This window comes from Camelus dromedarius, chromosome 24, assembly GCF_036321535.1.
Source record: "Camelus dromedarius isolate mCamDro1 chromosome 24, mCamDro1.pat, whole genome shotgun sequence".
Lineage (NCBI taxonomy): Eukaryota > Metazoa > Chordata > Mammalia > Artiodactyla > Camelidae > Camelus > Camelus dromedarius.
Window position 1 is genome coordinate 18552919 of NC_087459.1, and position 20487 is coordinate 18573405.

At 42.7% G+C, this 20487-nt stretch overlaps 1 protein-coding gene across 1 annotated transcript in view; it reads left to right on the forward strand.

Moving 5' to 3' along the window:
• The first annotated feature begins 1365 nt into the window (after window positions 1–1365).
• The window catches only part of CACNG3 (calcium voltage-gated channel auxiliary subunit gamma 3), a 76300-nt gene continuing 57178 nt past the window's right edge, over window positions 1366–20487 (forward strand). Inside the window, exon 1 of the mRNA XM_010986931.3 lies at window positions 1366–2227. Within this exon, the coding sequence (XP_010985233.1) occupies window positions 2017–2227 (211 nt within the window). The 5' untranslated portion in view covers window positions 1366–2016. The remainder of the gene's footprint in view (window positions 2228–20487) is intronic.

Genomic DNA, 20487 nt, shown 5'->3' on the forward strand with positions numbered 1-20487 from the left:
GGCACCAGGGGACTCTGTGAATCTGTAATTACCTCCCATTATATTTTTGTCCAGTTAAATAACATTCAAACATGACAGTTGGTATGGACACATTTCAGGGACTGCAGAAACAGTTCAAGCAGCCTCAATTCCAAACACCAGATCTCTGGATATCTGTCCCATCATGCCATAGGAAAAAAAAAATAATGAGGGCATCCTGTGGACTGTCCTTAGTCTACCTGGTGTGTGCTCAAATATATGCCAGAATACATAGTAATAAAATGCTAGTTAAATACTGATTCTTTGCAACATTGACTATTTCTAAGGTAGAGTCTCACTAGCTTTCAGGAATGCAGTAACATTTGCACTTCAGACTAACAACGAAAGCAGACCTAACTTCACCTGCCTCCTGGTCTAACTTAGACAAGGATGTTAACAAATGAACATCCCAGGGACCTTTGGAGAGAATCTGACATTTTCAGTGACTCTCCCACTTTGAATCCATCACCACCACCCTCCTCCAAATGTAGGATTGTTAAAATATGTGTGTATTCAGAGACCAATATCTCACACCTCCTCGCCCCAAATCCTACATATATATATATACATATACATATACATATATATATATACACACACAGACACACACACATATACATACAATAGAGCCTACATACTTCTAGCTCCTTCTGTCTTTTAGGAATACATGATCATATGTATATGAACAGTTCCGGGTCTGAACTGAGCACGTTGTCTCCGGTATAAACCAGAGCTCCAGAGAAAGGAGGGTAGACATATTGGTTTGTTTTCTGGGAAACCAAATTGAGACAGACTATACACAGATGTGCCTGTGGCAACACTTTTTGCCTGCCCAAGTGAGCCATAGAACCGAGACCCAGAGTCGCCGGGCTCTTTAAGAAGACTCGGTCTTCCCCAATGGGCTCCAGCGGCGCCCGCAGCAAAAGGCAAACTTGCCTGGCTCATTGGTGGGGGGGAAATGCCGCGTTGGGTGGGAGCTGAGAGAGCGCCAGAGTGCGCTGCGGACTCCTTTCCCCTTCCCCTTTCCTTAACCCTTCCGGGAGCGGGAGCGGAGGAACAGGGTCGTGCTGCAGCGCTAAGGAGCCGGGACACTGACTGCCCTGGGCTCCCGAAACTTTGCGGAGCGTGGGCTTGACTAGGCAGAGCCTAGCGGGCTGGCTGGCCTGGGAAGGGAAGGGGTAAGGGCGAGGGGGAAGACCGACCCTTCAGCACCCCAGGTCTCTAGCCCGGGCCCCAGAAAGGCAAGGCGGGGTTGCAGCAGAAGCAGAGGAGCTGTCCCTTCGGCACCATGGACGTAAAGCCTGGGCATTAGGAAGGCGGAGGCGGGGCAACAGGCGGGGAGCTGTCCCTTCAGCACCGCGGACCTTTGCCCTCCGATGAAACCTCCCGGCCCCCGCCCCAGGACCGTCTTTTCTCCAGTTTGAGCGGGGGTGTCGGGAGCAGGCGGAGAGCTTTCCTGGGAGGCTGGGGAAGCAATGAACACTCTTCTCAGCGACTCGCCTCCCAGCAGTGCTATTTTTTGCCATCCGCCCTCACCCCCAGCACACGCGCTCGCACACACACGCACGCACGCACACACACACACACATAGACCTCTCTGGATTTCTTTGCCTTGAGTCTCCCGGGGCTGTGAGGAACCAGGCGCATCTCAAACCGAGCTAGCAGCTCCAGGCTTCAGAGCCATGCCCTGCACGGACCCTCATCCTTACCAAGCTCCCGAGGAATGAAAGGAACCCAGGGACCCTCAGAAGGCGGCAGTTATGTGGACCAACCCCCTGGAGCCTGCACCCTTCGGAGGGCCATAGGCGACCCAGGAAACTGGAGAGAGCTCCAGACAGGAAACCCCAGCTTTCCCAAAGTCCCTGTGGATGCTGACAAAAGAAGATTTGAATTTTTGGAAGAGCTTGTTCTAGGTTACCCAGCTGCAGAGTGATTTTTCCCCTCTGGCATTGAACCTCCCTCTCCAATCCCCAGCCGTCCAGAGTACCATGAAGAATTATGAGGATGTGTGACAGAGGAATCCAGATGTTGATCACCACTGTGGGAGCCTTCGCAGCTTTTAGTTTAATGACCATTGCAGTGGGCACGGACTACTGGTTATATTCCAGAGGTGTGTGCAGGACTAAATCTACAAGTGATAATGAAACCAGCAGGAAGAATGAAGAAGTAATGACCCATTCGGGGCTGTGGAGGACCTGCTGCCTAGAAGGTATTTACAAATTCTTCTTCTCAATGGCTCCAAATAATCCAGTGTCTAATATTTTGCTGTTCCAGTGGGTGGTTGGGGAGATGAAGGCAGTGGTGGGGAAAGGGGGATATTTCAAATTATTGCCGAGAATGTGCAGATGTTCAGACTGTTTCAAGCAAGACTAATGCTGTGTAGGATGAAGAGGTTGGGTTTTGCTGATTGTTTTTGGTATAAGCTTCATGAGATGAGATTTTGTGGCACTCCAGGCAGCTTCTGCAGTTGAGAAAAGTGTTCAAATCTAAAATCCCTAAGCATATTTGAACTGCTTTTATCTCTGGCTTGAGATGGGGTCTTTGGCTCTGCTTAAATTACATTTCAGTGGGGGAGGGGTTTAGGAAGAGGAAGAGAGGGAGGGCATAAGGGAGGGGGAGAGAGAGAGGGAGAGATTGATTCTGACATAGCCTGGCATACTCTGATCTATTTCCTAATTTTTCAACGTAGTCTTACCAGTTTTTTCTGAGTTTGGTCTAACTAGATATTTTCATGAACTTCCATTGCCAACCAGTTCCAGACTAACATATGTGAACCTCTGCACATACACACATTCTAAGAAAACTTATTAATACATGTTTCATTATTTGGGATCAAAATGAAACTGAAGTCTTGGTATTTGGTGACTTCCTTCCTAAAGCACCAGCAAACCCAACAGATATATTTCAATGATATTTGCATAAGACTGATTCTCCAAGAATTGCAGCATATCACTTCTAACTCAAAAAATTGAGGATTTGTTCTAAATTATAATGGAGAGAACAGACCAATTTTAGAATGTCAAGCTCTTGGGTAGCCTGTCTCACTATTAAACTTGCTTTCATTACACCAGGAGTCACTCTAAGCAGCATCACTGGGCAATGCCTGGATGTCAGTAGGAGTAAACAGAAAAATAGAGAAGGAAATCAAAGCTCTTTGGAGCCTATGTGCCTGAGGGAAGGCACTGGATTAGAGGGACAGAAGGGAGTTTTCTCAGGCTTCTGAGAAATCTGTGAAGCCTGCCACAGTGATGGGCAAGGAAATCTGGGTTTCCTATGTGCTCTCCTCCCTTGCTTGCCATTGGTTCTCCATGCCTGCATTCCCACTGGCTGGCATTTTCAGGGCTTCTTGAGAACTTGCATTTATGTAAATTGCTTAGGAAATCATTCTATGACATCACTTGCTAGTGTAATATTGCATCATTCCCTGGCCTTCCTCCCATGTCCTGACACTCTGAATAACTGCTTTCCTGGCTATAACACTGCTAGAGTTGATTCTGTTTCCAATGCAAAATTGCAACTGGTGGGAAGCCCAGGTAAGAAAGAACTACTTTAAATGCAGCAGCAAGAATTACTGTGCTTGAAGTCTAAAGACCTGGATGATGCTGCAAACGATCTGTGTGACCTTGGCTAAGACATTTACCCATCCAGTCCTCAGTATATTAATCTGGTAGATGATTAATTTGGAATAGGTGGTCATGAATTAGTACTATCCGAAGCTCTTATCATATCCAATGTACCGATGGAAATTCTTTCCTAAAAGTTGACAAAAACCTAATATCTCTGATTATTTGTGATCAGGTATGGTAAAGTCATTTACCTTAGGGAAATTCTATAATTTCCTTTCCTATGTTAATAATAAGGAATTGGATTCATCTTTTATAAACCTGCAATTTGGTGAATGTTTTGATGCCTACAAGGTTCTAGGGATGATATTAAAAAATCTGAGGCTCTTCCCAAGCCAAAAATGGCACATATGTAGACCATGTTTCAGTTATTTCCAATTCTTCTGCCTCTTGGATCTAAACCTGGGAATACATAATTAAAGACCAATTTTGGCTTCCTGCACTAGGGCCTAATATTCCTGAATCTTTGCTCAGAATTTCTCAACTGAGGGTTTTTCTTTTCTCCAACATCATGTCCTACACCCACAGTTTGTACAAGAAATTGGAACCCCACCCAGGCATTCTGTGGGCTAAGTGGGAGAAGTGAGAATTTGAATCAAGGAGGAATTGGATTAATCTAAGATATGTTCTTGGTCAGATGAGTTCTTTTGAGAAAATTTCTTGTAGTCTGTATGCAGTTTGGCCCAACTATTTCATTTTTGTTATTGTTGTTTTTTTTTTTTACATTTTTGAAGTATTAATACAATATGATGCATAAACTTTAATGAAACATAATAAATTTTTAGCTATGTGTACGCCCATTTAACCAACACCTAGGCATGCTTGGCTGAAATGTGAAGCCAAGATTTTCTTTCATATACTGAAAGTGTTCAAGGAATTTGCAGGAGCCTCTCATTTCTGCATGGGAAGACACATGCAGTAGGCAGCAACCATCCTCTGTTGGAATAAAAGTGTACGGCCATCTCCTGTTCAGTATCTCAGTATCTCCTGTCTCCCAAAGCCTCAACATCCTAATTTTTCTAGTCCTTTAAGTGTCCAAGGGTAACTTGGGTGGGGGGTGTAGCTCAGTTTTCTTAGATATTAATTAGAAGAGTCAGTTCATCCATACTTTAAAAAAAAAGAGTGATGAGAGAATATGGCTATTTAATCCAAAAGAAGGGAATGCTCCAGAGGGACATGACAGCTGTCTGCAAATATCTGAAGGGCTGTCACATGGAAAAGAGATTCAAGTGTTCTGTGTGGCCTCAAGAGGTTAGAAATAGGAGCTAGAGGAAAACAAGTTTTACCTCAATATAAGTAGCTATCCAACATGGCATGGGAAGCTTTCAGAGGTGATGCGTTGTCTACCACCAAAGATATTCAAGTATAAGAAAACTACATCGATTTTTTCCAAACTTAACCAGTCATCAGAATCACATGGGGAGCTTTAAAAACAGGTTATCAGGCTCCTACAACTAGGTTCTTTGCCTCCATAGGCCTGTAGTGGATCACTTGGAATCTGAATTTTCTAAAAGTCCTCCAAGCAATTATGATATTAAAACCAACATGTATTGAGTATTTACAATATGTCTGGGAATGACTTCGTGTGTTTAAGGAGGTTCACATTACCCAAGCAAGAGAATGTTTCTAGTTTTCATTTCTATAACTCACCAGAATGTCATTTATATTTAACACTTATTATGTGCTAGGTTTGCGGTAAGAATTTTGAAAAAATTACCTCTTTCATTTTCAGAGGAGCTCAGTGATGCAGGTATAAATATTATCTTCATTTTATAGACAAGGAAACTGAGACTGGGAGACATTATATAACTTGCCCGAGGTCACATACCTAAACTCAGCAGGTGCCACTTCACCTAAGCCATGTTGCTTCACCCAGCACTTGCTAGAGGACATTAATTCATGCTCTGGTAGATAGGTTGCTACTGGTACAGATGTTAACTTGTGAGAATGCTCAGACACATGGGTATTTCCATTCAGAAGCCCCAGATCCCAGAACATTCAGCATGCCTGTGTAGCATTTGCAGGGGGGGCGCAGGAGCCACCAGACAGGCAAAAACTCAGAGGCAGCAAAGGACACTCTTTGAATGAAAAAAACAATCGACCTATGTAGAGACACCCACACTGAGAAACCAGGACGAATGCCTGACTCATCATCTGGAAAGCACGCAAGGCATTCACAAAGCAGGGCCCCAACCTGATGTGTGCTTTCAATGGCGGCATGTGAATTTGAATGAGAACATGTTCAATATGTGAGTCTCTCGCTAAGAAACCTCTTGAAGTCCTAGATATAATTGAAGCGATGGATTTATTTTGATAGTGGAAAGACCACTGGTCTAGTAGTAAGGAACCCTGGGTGCCAATCACATTTCTGTCCCTTTGGACCTCAGTTTACCCAATTCTAAAATGAGAGCTTTAGGTAAGATTAAGAAGTAACAGATCTGAATGTCCATGCAGACTAAGCAGGTACTGTAAAGTGTAAAGCAAGCATTTCACACTCTTAACTCCATCGGGAGGAAGAGGGAGGGGAGTAACAGTGTGTTTGAGAAGATATATGGTAACAAACTTGGTCTCACTATGGGGGCAACAGAGAGTGGCAGGGACTCTGGCAAATTGGGAACAATTACTATGTGGCTTGAGTTGATTTTTACTCTGGGGAAGTGTATATCAAATTTGGCCCAATGTCCAAATTTTTAAAAAGCCATATGTTAAATTTCCTGATTTTTAAAAATGTGGGCAACTAATTTAACTTTTAAAAAATGCAGTGTCAGCCAAAACAAATTCACCTTATGACTGAACCTGACCCATGGGTTGCCTTTTGAGCCCTGGAAATTATCTAAATGGCCCCTTTGATCCAAATTTCTGATATCTTCATTTTTGATTCTGAAACTGCTCTTTATAAGTCAGTAATCACTTGTTCAATTCATTTAAAAAATTTGCCTGCTAAGAAAAGAAAACTCACTTAGGATTTTAGGACAGAGAACAAAAAAGTATGGCGAAGGGTTTTGATAAACTGCACTTTCTGCTACAGATGGGTCTGGATGACACCAAACATCTGGCTGAAAAATCGAAAAAAATTTAGCCAGTCATTAGAAGTTCCCCCATATTTTCAAATCTCCAGATGGTTGACTTTTTCAGCCAGATGGGGTTCCAGCTTTATTTATGTGTTCAGAAGCCTTCAGGGAAGCTTCAGAGACATGGTTGAGGACAGGGGTGGGAGAAGGGCATAAGCATTTCCTGTGTGCCAAGCCTGTGCTAGCTGCTTGTGCATGTATTAACTCATACTTTTCATATCTCCTATCTGCCCCCCGGTAGAACATAAACTCCGTAAGGACAGGGGTTCTTGTCTGTTGGGAACACTCCTATATCCCTAGAGCTTAGAAACAGAACCAAGTAGTCCCTTCTGCTCCCCTTGTCCTAGATTTAATGCTGCATCTTCCCTTAGACGTGGGTGCAGAATATATCAGAACTCGCTTACTCTCTTCCCCACTCCTGACCTTCTTGTTCCTTTCCATCCACCCTTCCTCCTTGACCCTAAAGCCCAAGAGGCTGTTAGAAGAGAGAAGTGGGCTGGAATCTTAAGGCACAATGCGGGAGAGTGACCATGACTGTGTCTGGGGGCGGGTCAGGATAGAGGAGGTGGCAGAGACTGAGGTGTGAGTATGACTGACATTCAGGCAGGACATGTTGGTATAACCGTATTGGTTGTTAAAATGTTGAAATACTTCCCTATCTGTTGAGAAACAAAATCTAGTCCAAGTCCTTCATCAAGGCCCTAGCTTTTCATGTAATCTCCCAAACATCAATAAGATCTATCAAATAAAAGGTTAAGACCTGGCCCAGTAGGGCCATCACAATCCTATGCAAGCATCCATTCTGATTGGCTAGTCTTGGATCCTACCAGAAGTTAAATATTTTGAATCTCACTCTTAGTTGCATCATCACTGATGGAAAGGAACTACCCTTCTTTTTTTCTGCCTCAAACCCAGCTTTTCCACCTTCTGACTCTAAGATTCTACTCATCTTAGAAAGTAGATAGCTTGAAAATACTTTTATCTTTGCTTCACTGTTTGAAATTTTATCTCTTGATTGGAATAAGGGCAAGGGATCTGCAATCCAAGGATGAATGACCTATATGGGTTATTTTAGCATGCATGACTAGTGTGGGTTACCAACACACATCAAGAAAAAAATAAAACAAGAAATCAGGCAAAAAGATGCGTGTGTCCTTTTAATGCTTAATGTCATATGGCAGTGTCTAACAAGCTTACTTAAGCGGTCATCTAATTCTCTGGAGGCATGTAACTTTGTTTGACTTAGCTTTTATTTTAGATTCAGGCCCAGTTGTGTAGTTATTAGATGTTTACTTGTAGAAAACTTGGAAAGATGCACATATATTTTTTGTTCAGCAGAGGTAAAAATGATTTCTGTTCATTAGAAAAGATAATCCCAAATGTGGACTACTGACCTCCCTCTAGGACATTAATCAGTTTATGTATAACTTAACAATCTCATTTCCGTTTTTTTTTTCCTGAAAAAATATATAACATCTTTCTTTGAACCAGCTTTGTCATTCTGCTGGTTCCCTCACTGATGAATTGAATAAAACTCGTCATGAGCTCACTATGTATTCTAGGAGAATTATGTTTTTTAACAATTTGAATATTATACTGTGACATGTGGAAGTAGCCTCAATGAAACCAATGTTTCTCAGGTTAAAAAGAAGCCTACAAAACTCCAAGGTTGTTTTTCTTTTCCCCTCTTCCCACAAGCCTACAGCCCACTTTTTCAATGTAGGAACAAACCAGCCTTTAATAATTTATGGGAGACCACAGAGAACATCAGATAATAGCAGGGGCTTTGAGGTCAGGTAGACCTGGGTTCTTATCTGAATTCTGCCATTTACTGGCTCTGAGACTTTGGAAATTGCTAAGCCTCTGAGTATGAGTTTCCTTACCTGCATGACAAGGAAGGAAAGTAGCAGGTGCTTTTATCTGTTTCTGTCTTGGTTCTTAGTTTGCGTCTCGTGGTACCTTCATTCCTTCATCCTTCTAAATAACATGTTGACTAGTAGTCCTTGATTCATCCACTTGAGACAAGATCCATTTGTGACAAGATCCATTTGCTAAGACAAATGATAAGTTTGCTTTCTTATATACCACGACCCTCCCTTCCAATGCTTTTAATTCCTCAGTGAGTTACCTGTGTCTCCAAGAAGAATCATTCGTAAATATTGAGGGCAATTGGGAAAAAGAGAGCCTGGCATCTCATTCCAGGACTGGATACTCACTTAGGCAGCACCACTGCTCATCTGGTCACTTGCCTATTTTGGCAAGGAAGTTGGGACACAAGACCAGAGCAGAGAGAGGGAGTGGCAGCAGGGCAGCCTGTTTGGAATGGTGAGGTGGATGAGTTGAGTGGATCTGGTGGTAGATACCTGAGCTTGAGCCATTTTGTCAGCATCTCACCCAAGAGAGCAGCTCATTAAGCAAGAAGACCCTTAGCCAGGGCTGCATTATGTTCATAAAGATGCCCTGTGCAGGGCTGCCTGGTCTAGGGGTCAAGCAGGAGCTGAGAGTCAGCCCATGCTCCGCTACCCAAACCCTGCATGTTGATCCAGAACTGAGTCCAGAGGGAAGAGGGTCTTTTAAAAATGTTCACAGGATACTGTATGGACCAACTGGAGACCCAGCAGTGAGTTGCCAGTGATGGGAGCCAAGGTGGGATGGAAAAAGCTGACCAGATTCAGATATTCACATCAGAGAAGGACGCTGAAGTGGGAAGGCCCCATAGGGCCCTCCAATAACCAATGAATGTGCCTCCACAGGAAAGTCAACGTGTAGATTCTTGCATGCAGAGAACCCTAGCAATCAGTGTTAGCTGGAGAAACAGTAGCAATGAACAAAAAAGGTTTGCAATGTCACCCTGCTAACTGAAGTGGCATTTCGTCCCTCTTTTTCTTCCTGGTCCCTGCCACAGCATACTGAAGCTGCTCTCATCTGGAAGAGGGAGGAGTAGGGTTACAGCTTTGCAATCAGATATGCAACTGGACGTTTTAACAACCAAAAGTGACTGGAAATGTATGAGATCTGCCCAAAAATATCATTAGCGAAAGAAAAGGTTGGATATAACAAAGTTATGTAACAAAACAAAACAGTTGCCTGTTTATATGTCACTTAGTTGAGACTTACAAATGAATAGGATTTATGTCATCATGCTTTGTCTCCAAAATTCTAAAAGTTGAAAACTCACTGAGGTATATATACTGTGATATATAATTACATCTCCAGGACTGGCAAGCTACAGCCCACGGGCCAGATTTGGCCCATGGCCTGTTTCTGTGCAACCCACAAGCTAAGAATATCTTGTACATTTCAAATGGTAGGAAAAAAATCAAATAATATACAAAAATATTTCATGATATATAAAAATGATAAGAAATTTTAATTCTATAATTCTGAATGTTGTCAATGTGAAAATTATGGAAAATTTTTTCTTTACTGTTGTATTAATATTTACACAGTATCCTCAATTTTGCTCTTCGGACTGCAAAGCCTAAAATATTTACTGTCTGACCCCTTGCAGAAAAAGTAAAATTTGCCAGTCCCTGCTATATCTCACTGCAGAGACATGTAGGAGTCAATAATAACATTTTATTTCTGGACGTACCCTCTGTTTTCCCAAGAGTGTAGAGTTACTTTCTTTTTCCTTGCCCCATTTTCCTTTATCATAGACTTTTCATCTAATCAGGTATTCTGTTGGGTCCTCTTTTCATTCCTGAAGAATGCCCACCTAGTTCTTTGCCCAGGCAGTCCTTGTCCTCTTCCTGAGCCTTGGGGGGTTTAAAACAAAATCAGTGGATCCTCCCCTCTCTGATGATCTCTCTAGGGAAAGCAGCTCCTAACTGCTTTCAGGGGACACAGGGAGCAGTGTCTGTTGAGGCTGGCAAGAGAAGAAATTTTAATAGCCAGTTTTATGATGGCAACAACAGGAAAGACCCTAGAGACAGACTGAAACTACACCCAGTGAGACATGCTTAAGTGAGAGTGAAGAAATTGAGGTCCACAACAGGCAGTTGGTATTGGGAGTCTAGAGATATAGTTCCATGGACCTGAGGTTCATATGACTATGAAATTTCATGAAAAATATTATGTGAATTGGAACTTTTATGGAAACAGTCTTATCCTCCATTAGTGTTAAGAATCACTAATATAGAGCTTAGGACAGGGGTGAAATCTGAGTTGACACTTAGGATCCTCCAAACATAGATGGTAATTGAAGACGAGAAAAGTATACAAGAAGTGCCAGAGAAAACCCAATGACCACAAAGACAGAAATTGACAAAACCCTAAGGAACATTCATACTATGTGGCAAGGGACAGAGGAACCTGTGAAAATTGAAGAAAAAAAAAAAAAAGACAAAAACAGAGTTGAATGAGGAGAAAGAATTCAGGATTTCAATACCATTTGGAGGGTCTACTGAGACTTGCTCCAAAATGATGCAGATGAACAGAAATGCCTGGAGCTAGAAGCTCTCTGGCTTAAGAGAATTCCCTGCAAGGCAGAGACTCACCTGGGGACTACTTCCTGGGTTTGCATGAGGGTGTGCCCCTTTGAGGGTAGGTCTGCCCCTCCTCCTGGTGAGATGCCAGCATGGATTCTGGGGGTTGCTTCCAAGGAAGCCGCGAAAGGAGAGAATGGGTCATGAGAACCCCATAAAGAGCTGCCAAGGAAATAGTAAAAATACTAATTAGCTAACACTTAATGGACACCTTCTGTGTGCCAAGCTGCAATTACTGACGCAGACTGAGCATTCATCCTGAGCCTTCATATATTTATTTATTTATTTAATAGAGACACATATGCGATGCCAAGCACAGTTCTAAGTGAGCGCTTGACAAATGTTGTTTAGTCCTCGTGCCTTCTTCAGAAGTTAGAGCTACTATTATCCCCATTTTACAAATGAAGGAATGGGGGCCCCGGAAGGCGCACGGTTAGTAAGAGGCTGAGCTGGGATTCCAGCCCTACCCTGTGTCTTTCATTCCTTATGCCACCTGCTTGGATACGCACTTACCATAAACAGATGTTAAGTGGTTCTCATAATAGCCCTGCGTACAGCTAGCTGGTCTGTCCCACCAAGGAGGACACTGAGGCTTGGAGAACTGAATTAGCTACCACGCGATCACCTGTTAGGTAGTGGCAGGGTTGGGACTCGAACCCGAATCTTCACCCTAATCCCCACACTGCACTGCCTTAACTGAAGAGCCCAGGCCTGCTGGGATGGGTCTTCCCCAGACTTGCCCCCTCTGCACTCCATCAGGGAGAGTTTGATGTCACTCACTGGCTCTGAACCATTCAGTGACTGGAACTATTATGAAAAGTAATTAACCCAGCCTTTGCCAATTTTTATTCCAAATCCAGAAAGCAAAGCCAAGGGAAAGATATGGAAAAGCTAGTAAGGTTTAGACATTGGCGGAAGAAAAAATGAAGATTTAGACATTGTAGCAGTTGGCTATGAAGAAACACCACCTTTAGGGATCAAATGTAAATTGGGGAAAAAAAAAAAAAGGCAATACCAATCGTTTGGAAGAACAGACTTTCTTTTCCAAAGAGTTCGACTAGACGCAGGTGAGCAGACTATTGGAGAGTCTTGCATATTCTACATTGGATTTGGGGTGTTTCCACACCTGAGGATGCCATTAGGTTCATGGCTGTCCCATTTTCTGAGGACCAGACTTGACCACATCATTTATTTGACGTCTTTGAGCTTCAGACTCTGGGTCGGGCAGGAGTCAAGGTTTCAGGGCTTGGGTAGCTCTGGTAATTAGGGACCTGCAGACTGATTCTCCTGCGGCACTCAAGGCCAAAAACATCTTTGAAGAGCACCTCACCCCCACCAGACATGCAGTGGACAAGTGTACCACCAGGTCTGACTCTCCGTGCCCTTGGGCCTGAGTCGGCTGGAAATGGGCAGCTGGGCTGAGCCTGGAGCAGGCACCTTTTAACTTGCATGTTGTAAGAAATGTTCTCAGATATCTTGTGCCCCCCAAATGCTCTTTATCTGCATTTCCCTGAATCACTAGCCTAGAACCAGAGCCTGACACATAGCAGGTGCTTAATAAATATATACTAAATTTGTTGCTTAAGGGTTGATCGTTTAATTACTTTGAGCTTCTCTTAGCGAATCCACGCGAATCCCTAGCAATCTTTGTTCTGCTCTTAAGTGCTTACAAGCCACTTTAAAATTAATATATCCTAGAATCCTTACCACAATGGCTGGTAGCTCAGCATCCTGTATTTTGAGCAAGTCTGAACTTCACATCTTGAAAATCTCAACATTGTTTGTCCATCACTCACTTTCCATTTTATTTTTCCTCCAAGATAATTCAGAGTAGTTCAACAGTCTCGTTTAAAAATTCCCTCAATATCCTGGGTGCAAACTTGGGAAAAGAATAAAGAAAATACGGGACATATTGTGCACAGATCTGGCAGGCACTGTTTCTATTCCTTGTGCTTCAGATTCTGTATATATTTGGTTACCTGTATGTTTAGGAAATGGAATTTCCCCAACTCTGTATTCCGCAGCATATGCTCCTTAGAATCACTTATAGCTGCCTTGGAATACAATAATACCTACCTGTTAAATTAAAGGCATTCAAAAACCCACAGGTAACTGCTGAGGTGTCTTCCATCACCTCATCTATTACAGAATCCTACTGTCACCTGTGGAAATTGGTTTTGACATTGAGCAGTTAATACAGATGCATATTTACAACAAATCATTGTGACCCTTTGCAAATTACAGGACAGCAGAACCAATTAGCTGTTTATCAGCTTAAAGTGCCTTGAAGTCTGTACTACCAAGTAAATCCTGGTTTTTTCAAAATATTACTTTTCACCAAAGACGAATCTGGCTTGCAGTCAAAATGCCCTAAGTGTTTAGAGAAAAATAAAAAGATCAAATCAAGAGGCAACGATGTTAATCTGAGTCAGAGTTCTGCTGCCTGGCCTAATAATTGCTTTTTTCTGATCTCTCACTCTCTGGTGAGTGATGGCTTAGCTCTGAGCAGTGGGGAGATGGCAGAGGTTGGGCTCCAAGAGGTAATAAGGTCTGAACCAAGGAAAATTCAATATGGGTCACCCCCAAAATGATTTTCCAGTTGGAGTCCCTGGGGCTGAGCTGCAGTGACATCCCGTTGGCATAGGAAAAGCAGAGTCCTAGCCCAGGACCATGGACTTTCTCCACACTCTCCTAAAGCAGGCAGAAGTCCTGGGGAGGGAAGGGGGATGAAATTGTGAACAGTGTGGCCAAGGTCAGCTTCCCTGAGTAGGTGACATTTAACCCAAAATATGAAAGAGGTAAGGAACCAAGCCAGATGCGAAGAGCATTCCTTCCAGGCAGAGGGAACAGCAAGTGCAAAGGCCCTGAGGGTGGGTATGTGTCTGGGTGTTTAAGGAGCAAGGAAGCCACTGTGGCTGAACAGGATGAGTGAGGAAAAAGCAGCAGGTGAGGGGGCTGGAGGCCAGGAGGAAGTTGTAAGCACTTTGTCCTGTGATCTCCCTTGTGTCTCACAGGCAAGAACTTCAGCTCCAGCTTTTAAAGCTTTCTCCTCACCTCGCCCTCGTGCTTCCCTAAGACTGGGCACGGGGGAGGAGCATCTCCTCAGCATCGTCTTCCTTCTTCCCCTGAAAACCAGCCACGGTCCCTCACTGTTTTCAGTACTGTATTTCTCACTGTGGAGAAATGGGGTTTAAATGAAATGACAATGATGTGGAAGTTTCTGATGCTTACCAGATCTAACAAAGCTCCTGGAGTCATCATTCTTGTTGGGCATCCCCTTTCTGACTCCCACATTCTCACCTTTCTGCCCTTCAAGCTGGCATCTTCTCCTGTGCTGGTCCCTCTTCTCAGCCCAGAGAGGCAATAGAAGCTGTGAAGTAAGTAGTTTGCATTTGAGGAGACCTCAGCCTGGGCCTCCTGCTCTGCGAGTGCCTCTTTAATGCCTACTGTGTGCCAGACACTGTGCTAGGCGCTGAGAATTCAGCAGAGAATAAAGTAGACAAGTTCTCTCATCTTTGGTAAATTCACGGTTGTGTAGAGAAGATGTTCAGCTAACGTGGTTGAGCAGAGCAGAATGCTCCTGGGGCATCGAGTAGGGGGTCCTAGATCAGTCAGGGGGAGGGGCCACTTGTCACACACATTCATTCGGGCTTGTGTGTCCCCAAGGTGCCTGGTCTACAATAGGTGATCAAAACACACTTGCCAAATGCACCACAAGGCTTGTGGAGGGCACACAGAGGAGGACTGACCTTTCCCAGGTGCTGGGGGCTGGAGTGGAAATGAATTCAGAGCCCCGGCTTCTTGTCCTTAAGCGGTGGGAAAAGAGAACAGGAAAACTGTCTACCTCTAGAGATCCATGGAGATAAATTGAGTGGTGACAAATTTCTCTCTCTTCTTTTAATTTTTGAACCTTCTTTTTTTTTTTTTAACAAATAATCCAGGATATTTGATTTTTATCATGTTCTTCTCAGTTGTGTATTTTTCCTATTGTATTTTCTTAATTAAACCACTTTTAATATAAAAGTAATATAAAAATGTATTCTCGATATCAACTTCTAAGATAAAATAGACAGGGCAAGGTTTCCCCTGGACTCTTACAATAATCTCATCCCCTGACCGCCCCTCCTCCCCAAACTACTGCTACTTGTAGTTGGGTGAATTTCTAATAAATATCATTTCCCTATTTCCCTATAAACATCCTTTCTGCTCTACCGTGTCAAGGAGATTAGAAAGGGTAGATTTTTCTCTCCCAGTTCAAATTATTCATAATTGGCTCAAAAGCTTTAAAAAAGAACCTTACAATTTATTAAGTCATTTAATTATGCACACTATTTAAAAATCAAATCATATAGAAGGGCTTTTAATGACAAGCATCTGTTCACCCCTCCCCACTCCAAGTCCTAGTCTTCAGAGCAAGCTTTTTTTTTTTTTTTTAAACCATTTCTGATTCAGTTCCTCTGGTGGCTACATCCACCTCTCTAAATAATACATTTATCTTCTATTTTTTGATTTATCACCTATTGACTTCCTGCTGTAATAGGTGAGGATTAAGCTAACTCTCTCCACCCTCTGTATTGATTACCTTTTAATTTCTAAAAATAACATTAATCTTCGTTTCTTTTTCCAACCAGCTTGGGTAGAATGTTTTAGCTTCCTACTTTATAAAATGAGGAAGTCCACATACACCCCCCCACCTACCCATATCTGTTGGTTGTATTTTTACTTCTTCATGGTCAAAATTCATTGTATTTGCATTTGATTCTATAAATATGCTATTGTCTTTCATGCTGGGGCAACAGATTGATGCCGGAGTTTGAAAACCAATGAACATTATTCTGATTATGTAGATAACGTTTGATGCAAAGCTACGTTGTTTTCCAGGATTACATGTTTTTCTTTGTGGTTTCAATGTCATTGAAATCTCTGAGTCATTCAAAGAAAAATGTCCAAATGAAGCTTCCTTTCTAACACTTCACTACTTGTTCAAAATCATGCCATGTATTTGTTTGGTACAGTTTGCATTTTTCCTGGAGTTTCTGATTGATTTGAAGGATTTTTTAACAGGTTGTTTCAGAGCAAAATTAGGCTTTTTAAACATAAGCCCTGTGGTGGGAAAGGAACCTTTTGGAAAAATCACTCCTCCCCCCCATTTTTTTTTTCCTGCTTCCTCAGTACAGTAGTAGTTAAGAACTCAGTCTCCACAATCAGATTGCTTGCACTCAAATCCCAGGTCTACCGCATATAATTTGTGTGACACTGGGTGTGTTACTTAACCTCACTGTGTCTCAGTTTCTTCATCTATAAAATGGGGATTATTATTGTCCCTACTCATAAGGTTGCTGTAGGGATTGAACGAGTGTGTATTTGTAACAGCACTTAGAACAGTGCCTGGCACACGTCTGTATGAACGGTGTTGGTGGTTACCGTCTTCCTGTGATACGCAGGACAGAATCGGACAGAACCTATCCATCTGCATTGTTCTGCCAACAGCAAGGACTCATCCCAGCCATGGTTACCACCGTCCTGGTAGTCTCCAAGAATCTTCACAGGTCTTTGCTTCCCTGTGGCAAAGCCAATGATATAGCTGATGGAAACCCTACCAGGAAACAAAATTCATAGTCTTTGGTGATGTGATTTGGGCCTGAATCTTTTCAAACTGGTTGATGAAGGTGCTCAAAACTTCAGAGAATCTGTGTTCTTGAATATCCCTCCACTGAGCCACATTAAGGAAACATCAGCACTTAAAAAATAACAGTAGCAAGGGCGCCCTGAGTGTCCGTATGCATTCTCCCCCTCAGTCCCCTCAAGAGCCCTCTGGGGGATTATACCCAGTTTGCTTGATGAGTAAATGGAACTCAGAGAAGTAATTGTCCCAAATTCTCACAGCTAATGAATAATGGTCCGGGGAGGATTCAACCCCAGGTCTTTGAAACCTGAAAACTGATGTCCTGAATGCTGGTGTTATAGCCCAGGGTTCTCCAAGTGTGTTCTGCTAACCCCAAGGCCATTTCGTAGGGTTCTGCAAAGTCAACACTATTGCATAGAGATAATAAGATGTGATTTGCCTTTTTCACTGGGTTGACACTTGCACAGATGATGCAAAAACAATGAGGGGGCAACACTGCTGGAACCTCAGCATGAATAACGGCAGTGGCACCCAGTGTGGTACTAGTTGTCTTGGTACGCAGCACCACCATGCACTCACAGTGAAAGGAAGTGCTAATTTCACTCTGAAATGTCCCTGGTGAAGCAGTGTAAAGGTATTAATTTTATTAAATGTTACTGAATCTTGAACCTTGTATGTAACAAAATGGGAAGGATACGTAAAGCACTTCTGCTATAAACAAAAGGACAATTCTGGTCTCCAACAAAGGCATTTGTGCAACTGAGTTGCGAGCTGAACTAGCTGCTTTTTTTCCCCCCCATGAAACTCCGTATTTACTTGAAAGAATGACTGACAGGCAAATTATGGTTATTCAGGCTTGGGTATTTGGCAGACATTTTCTTGAAAATAAGCTAAGTGAGCCTGTCACTTCAAGGAAAGCAATTGACAGTATTTATTGCCAAGGGAAAAACTCCAGATTTCAAGTAAAAATTATAATTCTGCTTCTATGTGCCCCTGTGAATGAATGCAATTTTTTTGGATTGTGTAAGGAACTGTGCCAAATTTGGAAGGTCCGTATAATCCAGTGAGGTGCCGTTTTCTGAATGACCAATGCATGATGTTACAGATTATCCCAGGGTAAAAGATTCACTCAAAATGCAGGATTAGAAAGAGCAATGGGTTTTAATACACTAGAGCATAAAAAGTTAATGAATATGATTTCAGATTCCACATTGCAACTGGCCATTAAGAAACTACCACTTGTTGAGTTTTGGTGTAGTATCAAAGAAGAGCCACAATTATCTTCAAAGGCTGTTCAAAGTCTCCTATCTTTGCCAACCACATATTTGTATGAGGCTAGGTTTTATACACATACTTCAAAAAAAAACAGCATTTGGCAGCAGATCAAATGCAGAAGCCCATACGAGAATTTAACTGTCTTCTTATTAAGCCAGACACTGAAGAAATTTGCAAAAATGTAAAACCAAATGCCACTCTTCTCACTTTTTTTTTTGTTTTAGAAAATATAGCTATTTTTCATATAAATATGATATTTATGTTAACAGGCAATCTGGCTTATCATTCTTTTCAAATGAATTTTAAAATAAATATTTTAAAATTTTTTGAGTTTTATTTTCCAGTACAGGAATATTGACAGATATGACCCACAGAAACAAAAGCTCCCTAATTTGCACAAGGGTAAAGGAGTTCTGAGATCAAAAAGTTGGAGAATTTCTCCACCGCTGTATTTTCACTCTGCTGACAAACTTCAAGTGGTTGAGGAGAGAAACGAAAGGAGCCATTTTCGTACTTCTGTCGGAAGATTTCCTTCTTGTTCTGCCTTTTCTTCTCCACTGGGAGCTGAAACACGGTCCCTAGGTGCACTCCAGACTCTGTTTTTGAGTTCTCTTTAGTTGCAGCTAAGCTCAGCCATTGTTCTGCCATCGCTGGGATGTAAGAGGTAACGTGAGATTTCAGCAGGTGCCGAAAGAGGTATCTTTGATTAAAATGCAACCCTGCTGGGATCAAGTTTGACAGGATTCATTGAGTCTTGTGTCTTTGTTCACAAACACCGACAAAGCTTAGCCATGTCTCCACAAGGAGGTGAAAGCTTGGGATTTGTGGTGAGATTCCTTACATGTGAGACAAAGCGGAGGGTGGGAAGACTGAGCTGTGATTCCTCAGATTTTTGGTGGATGGGGGTTTAAATTTATGAATCATCCACCTTCTACACCAAATTAAAAGAGACTGTGTGTAGAGATGGGAAGTTTAGGGAATGGAAGGGACTATTGGGCGGTCACTCAACAGACATTTCTCATGCTGGGCACTGGGAAACAGAAAGAAAGGGAAAATGGAAGAGAGTTTTGGGGATGCTGCCGGGACCACATGTTCCTGTTTGTTGCTTTTTCAACCCCACCTCCATCTCCCTCCTTCTGGTAACAGTACTCGGATTTTCTTTTTGGGTCACCTTGTCACCCTACCACTCTATCCTCTGTCCATGTGGTTTGAGTGGAACTGACTCTAGCCTGACTCACAGGATAGGCATGTGACCCAGGAATGACCTTGATGATTATTATAAGGCATCAAGAGTTTATGGTCTGCCCTCCATGGTACATTTGAATATGTCTGCCAACATTTTTGATCATCACAGCTTGGTAGGGATGTGCGGCAGTACTACTGGCATCTAGTGGCATCAGGGTTGTTTCTAAATTCTGCAATGCATAGGACAGCTCCTACAACAGAATTTTCCAGTTGCACATGTCAACAGTGCTGGGGCTGAGAGCCCTGATCGAAAGGTGATGGGAAGCTATTGAAAGGCTTTAAGCAGAGGAGTGATGTGATCCAAACCAACATTTTAAAAATTATAGTCAGGTTCCATGTAGAAACAGATTTTAGAGATGTAAGAATGGAACAGGGGGATAAGCTTGGCGGGGGTGGGGTGGGGGTGGCTATGGCAATAACCCCAGTGACAGACTGTAGAAGTTTGGAAAGAAGTTTGACCTGGAAATACATATTCACAAATCATCAATGGCAAAGGGTAAAGCCTTGGGTTGAGAATAAGAGCCTCCAATACGGTTGTGAAAACTAAGAGAATAGAACCGAAGACAGAGCCTTTGAAAGCATCCATGTATGGCATGTAAAATAATGATAATATCTAATACTGTTTGACAGTTGATGTGCCAGCTACTACGCTAAGTCATTTACATGATCACATTTGACCCGTTTGACAATGCTTATCATCACCGTTTTACAGATAAAACTTGGGCTCCGAGAGGTTAAGTAACTGGCCCAAGGTCACACAGCTAGCTATTATCCAAGCCAGAATTTGAAATCAAATGATATGGCTATGTAACCTTTCCCCTTAACTACCAAGCTGCCTCCCCGGATCAAGAATTTTCCAAAATAAAAGTGACAACACTCACAAGAGAGGGATGAATGGGAGTTAGAGAGATGAAGGGATGAGGTAGTGTGCCGGGAAGGGGGAGCAGCACATATGGATGTCTCGAGGCTGGAAAGAGCATGGTATCACAGAGGGACAAAAACATTCAGTCACGACTGGAGACAGGTACACATTCCTAGGTGGGGTGAGTATGGGGAATGGCAGGGCCCACGTCATGCAGATCCATGTAAGGTATGTTAGGCTGAACTTCATCCTGGGGGCAACAGGAATCCTTTGGAAAAGT